Source organism: Sinocyclocheilus rhinocerous, unplaced genomic scaffold, assembly GCF_001515625.1.
Source record: "Sinocyclocheilus rhinocerous isolate Xijiao unplaced genomic scaffold, SAMN03320098_v1.1 scaffold140, whole genome shotgun sequence".
NCBI classification, from domain to species: Eukaryota; Metazoa; Chordata; class Actinopteri; order Cypriniformes; family Cyprinidae; genus Sinocyclocheilus; species Sinocyclocheilus rhinocerous.
In genome coordinates, this window is record NW_015642053.1 from 4,020,525 (window position 1) to 4,026,274 (window position 5,750).

Below are 5,750 nucleotides of genomic sequence, written 5' to 3' on the forward strand. Positions count from 1 at the left end.
CATACAGTATTTCAGCCTTACTTAAGCTGGCAGCACATAGTGCATTGATATGCACCTTAACACTCAAGAGAAGGACAAAGTTCATATTTGAGATGGGGGCTTGAAAATGTGATTGAAATCTGGGTCATAAAACCTTCATATTCAGTGATAATATACATGACTGTAGTCAATATAGTGCATGGAGCATTCTGGACTGTGTTTTGAAATTGGTACATTGTAAAAAAAAAAAAACTATAATAGCGGTAGGAAGTTAGGTTTTCACACACTTCCTGAAGACAAAATGTGTAACAAAGCTTCTCAAGTACTGCAATCTACATTCCAGGGACGCACTGGTCACTGTCTCTTTAAATATGGCCTCTTTCCATTGCGCATGCGCGGCCGCGGACATCGCTGTGTTGAGTTTGCTCCAACCTGAGGAGCAGCCAGCGCGAGCTGTTCGTACTATATGGGAGCTTAAACGGTGGTCGAGGGGGCCAAAATTCACACACTGAGAGGGTTTCAGCGCACTGGGACGAAGAGGATATATACATACACGGAGGGTCTAGGCTTTCGTTAAGGAGTTTATCACGTTGAGCCTGAAAAACAGCGAACAAATATGCGGATAACGGATAGTTCCTCAGGTTTTCCAAATCCCTCAGCGCAACGGACAACAGCAGAAAAAACATCCGTGTTACTGACTGCTGCGGTTATAAAGGATGCTTTTCACTCTGAAACCTTCTCCGTTTAGCGTTTTTCCCGTGGCATATGAACGTTAGCCACGAAAAGCTCACGGTTTAAAGGCTTTTAAAGCACACCAGCAGTGTATTTGGACAGCCAGCTGAGTGTTTACGCTTTAAAATGGCTGCGGACGGGATCAAAATAAGACTGCTGAATAATATGATGCTTTAAAGCTGGAAATATCTCATCACTTATGGTAATGCTCTGGAAGGAAAGATTTTTTTCAATGTTAGGGGGAGTTATTTTTCAGCCCTGTAACTGCAGGAGGTAACGTAGGAAATTCCTGCCCTTGTTCAGAAACACAATGAGGCGAGACAGATGATTTAATATGCCTGTGTTTATGCTCGTTTTACCATATTACACTCGGATCTGGAGGTTTTCAATTAAACGATTGCTTACGCGTTGGGAAACGATCGCTCATATTTAAGGAATATTCATGATCTATAAGTGAACGGATCCCACCTGCTGTTATAATTGAAACAACCTGGGCACCAGTAAGCAGGGAAGAAAGGCCCTAAGATATTGATACCCAATTCAGCAACAGTAGCAGCATCCCTAAACCATGAATGCTGGGAAGAAGATACTCAGACCTGAACTGATTCTGGTCAGACAGAGACTGCAGGGCATGCAGAGATATTTATGGCTGTGTGTGATGTTCTCCCTGGTGCTGATTTCAGACGGCTCTCCATCTAAACTCTGCGAGAAGAGCTGCCTGTCAGGCAGCTGTGTGAACGGATCTTGTGTCTGTGATCGTGGATGGGTTGGGGACCAGTGTCAACACTGCCAGGGAAGATTCAAGTGAGTATTTAAAAAGGCATTTATGTTTATTAAATAGGACTGATTTCAGCTCTGGAGGAACATGAAAGCATGTTGCAAGTGCTTGTGTGTCAAATTCACTGATCATGGGTGCACATGAACTTTCAGGAAAAAAGGTACGAAGCTGTCACTTGATACGGTGCCCTTTCCAAAGGTACTAATATCTACCATTTAGGGGTAGACACGATATAAAGATGTAAGGATACCTCCTCAGCGACAGCTTTGTATGTGATTTCTTTCATTGTTATTTTATTCACATTTAAAGTTTTGTTATTGTGATGCTCAGGAAGGAACACAGGTCCATTGTATGTTCAATCGTATGTAAAGCATGTTACTGATTGCTGAATTTTCATATTTGTCTGGGAAATTTGGATAACTTGAAAGGGACTTTTCACATATGTGCACTATCTGGTTAAAACTGATATGAGGGGCATTTATTCTTGACTGCTCCCTCCTCTCAGACTATTTTCATGTGGCTTAAAATCTAGATTTCATTTCCACATTGAAATCTTTCTTGGTATACTCCTGGTGAATCCCATGAGTCCTGGCACAGTTTGGTTGAATTAAAGTTTAGTACTTTTAGCACACAGAAATGAAGTTTGCTAAGAAGTCTTAATTCCACAAATTAAGGCATTAAAAGATCTTACAAAAAAATTCTTAAATTCATAATGTCAAGCATTGCAAAAAATTGATATCTTCCTCAGTGTTTTGTCTTGTTTTCCATAGAAATAGCTGAACATCCTTAAAGGAACACTCCTCTATTTTTGAAAATAGGCTCATTTTCCAACTCCCCTAGAGTTAAACAGTTGAGTTTTACCGTTTTCGAATCCATTCAGCTGATCTCCGGGTCTGGCGGTAGGACTTTTAGCTGTAACTTAGCATAGATCATTGATTCTGATTAGACCGTTAGCATCTCGCTCAAAAATGACCAAAGAGTTTCGATATTTTTCCTATTTAAAACTTGACTCTTCTGTAGTTACATAGTGTACTAAGACCGACGGAAAATGAAAAGTTGCGATTTTCTAGGCCGATATGGCTAGGAACTATAATCTCAATCCGGCGTAATAATCAAGGAACTTTGCTGCCGTACCATGAATGCAGCAGGCGCAATGATATTACGCAGCACCTGAAAATAGTCCCAGCTAGGTAACTTCCAATAAGCCTATTTTCAGGCACTGCATAATATCATTGAGCCTGCTGCACGATGTAACTACAGAAGAGTCAAGTTTTAAATAGGAAAAATATAGAAACTCTTTGGTCATTTTTGAGCGAGATGCTAACGGTCTAATCAGATTCAATGATCTATGCTAAGCTAAGCTAAAAGTGCTACCGCCAGACCCGGAGATCGGCTGAATGGATTCGAAAATGGTAAAACTCAAATGTTTAACTATAGGGGAGTTGGAAAATGAGCCTATTTTCAAAAATAGTGGAGTGTTTCCTTAAATGTAATTTTCCTTGAAATGTAAAATGAAGATATGAAGTCTTATTTTTTGAGAAACTATGTGAGTTTGTTAAAAATAAGAAAACATTTGGGGCATGAAAACTTGTTTTCATTTTGAATTAAGTTGAACCCATTGGCAGATAGGCCTATTCTTTTTATATCAAACTTACTTCATTTTGATCAGTTTCACAAAAAACAAGACTTGTCTTCTGTATCAAGTAAATGTATCTTAATATTTTTTGCTGGAAAACAAGACAAACATACTGAGCAAGAATTGCAGTGTGATCAGTAAAAGTTATTTTCATATTCTAGTGTTTGTAAGCAAAGCTATGAAAGCCTTAAGCCATAGCCATTAGTTTTGTAAAATTAATAAAAAAGTAATGAAAAGATGTGTTGGAGGTTGAATTTGAAGTGCTGCCAATACAACTCATTGTCTGCTCCCTAGACATTTACATTTAAACAGCATATTGATGTGCTGCCTTCAATTTATTGCTTAGATTTTCTTTATTTGTTCTTAAAAATGTTTTCAATTTACCTTCATAAAACCTGCAGTAACCCTGTACTTCACACACACTGTTTATATTAGTATTTAAATAATTGTACAGACATGATCTGATGAGTGTTTTCAAAGATCTACTATACTTTCATTATTGATTCTGTGCCTTTGTCTTCTCAAAGGATGTCAAAGGTACTGTGGGTAGACATGATTTAGTTTTAAACGATCTTAGTTTGACAGCTGTATGATAAATGAAACTCTTGAACAAAGCTCCTGCACTGTTTCTTAAAATAGCATCCCGCTCTCGTCGGATGCAACAAAGACCTCCTTCTTCTCTCCATCTTAGAAGCAGCCAAGAGGATGCTATTGGCATTTATAAGTGCTGGCACTCAAACTAAACTTCAGCCTGACACTTAGACCTGTATAACAAAGGTTGAAACCAACAATAGCTGAATGAAAGGAAATTAACTGTTTTGATGTTCTCGACCATTGTTGGGCCTTTCATGCTGGTCCAGGTGACCAGGAAGTACTGAGTTATTATCGGAGCATGTCGTACTGTGTGATCACCCATTAGATGCTCCATAAGATGCATGATCAAACAACAAAGTCTGTCGTCCTGACAGATAGCAGTTTGTTGTTATAAAGACTGGCTAAATGGATACATGGGATAGAAATTGTGTCTGGTGTGCGACACCATTGTTTCGGCCATGGCTTGCTTGTGCAGATGTTTTTTATGAGAATGCAGAATTATTAATAACCTGTGTTAGGTTTCAGACTCATAAGCAACAATTACCGTGCATAATGATGTAGATAGAGACCAGGGTGTGTCTGCTCAAAGTTAAAATATAACAAGAAATAAGGATGAACATAATTTTTAATTCTTTTTTTATTTTTATTTCTCTGAATTAAAAAAAACAAACAACTGAAAACAGACATTTAACAAAATGAAATATTAGCTAGGTTTTTGCAATACCAGTTATCAATGTCCAACCAATGGCAAGTTAATTTTCAAATAGAGTCAACTTTATTGTTAAATGTGAGTGCTTTGTAAATTTCTTGAGCAGTTACTTCATGATGTAGCCTTCTGTGGCTTTGTGTGGTTGTGCCATCTCATGATGTAACTTCCTTTTTCTATACCGAAGTTCACACTTAACATGAAGCTACAGTAGATTACTTGACTTCATAACGATTTTGCAGAAGTTGAAAGAAATAATAAGAAATAAACCGATAATGAAACTGTTTAAATGTTTTTAAAACTTCGGTTGGTTTTGTCCAATATATTGTCTCTGCAGTGTGTAATTATTTTTTTGAATTTTAGAATGTCACACTTCATGTCATGTAGTTTCTTGATGATATACAAAATGCTTTCTTGAAATCAGCTTTAAAACTAGAGGAAAATTGTTAAAGGGATAGTTCACCCAAAAATGAAAATTCTGTAATTTAATTACTCACCCTCAAGTCGTTCCAAACCCGTAAGACCTTCGTTCTTCTTCGGAACACAAATTAAGGTGTTTTTGATGAAATCTGAGAGCTCTCTGACCCTCCCATACACGGCAAGGGTCCTACCACGATCAAGGCCCAGAAACATAGTAAGGACATAGTTAAAATAATCCATGTGACATCAGTGGTTCAACTGTAATTTTACGAAACTACGAGAATACTTTTTGTGTGCAAAGAAAACAAAAATAGCGGTTGAAAAAAAAATTACGGTTGAACCATTGATGTCTCATGGATTATTTTAACAATGTCCTTATACTACGTTTCTGGGCCTTGATCGTGGTAGGACCCTTCCTGTCTATGGGAGGGTCAGAGAGCTCTTGGATTTCATCAAAAATATCTTAATTTGTGTTCCGAAGATGAACGAAGGTCTTATGGGTTTGGAACAACATGACGGTGAGTCATTAAAGATGTAATGGTAAAATCATTACAAAATGACATTTGTAAATGTAATTTGATGCGGACACAAAAATGGTGACATCTCGTCTTTGACCCATTTATTAATCTTTGTTAATATTAGTTCATAAAAATACGATTGTTCATTGCTTGTTCATGTTAGTTTGAAGTGCATTAAGTAATTTTAAAGTGCCCCTATTATGCCATTCTTAAGGTTGCTAATATTGTTTTATGAGTCTCCTAAAACAGGTTTACATTCATGCAAGGTCAAAAAACACGTTCGTTTTCGACTTGTGCGAAGCAGTTCAAAGAATCAGTGTCTCTAAACCCCTCCTTTCCGTGAGCCCTCACTGCTGTGATTGGTCAGATGGCGCAGTCCTTTGTGAT

General features: G+C 37.7%; 1 protein-coding gene across 2 annotated transcripts in view; it reads left to right on the forward strand.

The window, feature by feature from the left end:
- The first annotated feature begins 399 nt into the window (after window positions 1-399).
- Window positions 400-5,750, forward strand: part of LOC107755548 (attractin-like protein 1) — a 98,863-nt gene continuing 93,512 nt past the window's right edge. For both annotated transcript variants that reach the window (XM_016572417.1, XM_016572418.1), the window contains exon 1: window positions 400-1,515. In XM_016572417.1, the coding sequence (XP_016427903.1) occupies window positions 1,280-1,515 (236 nt within the window). In that variant the 5' untranslated portion in view covers window positions 400-1,279. The remainder of the gene's footprint in view (window positions 1,516-5,750) is intronic.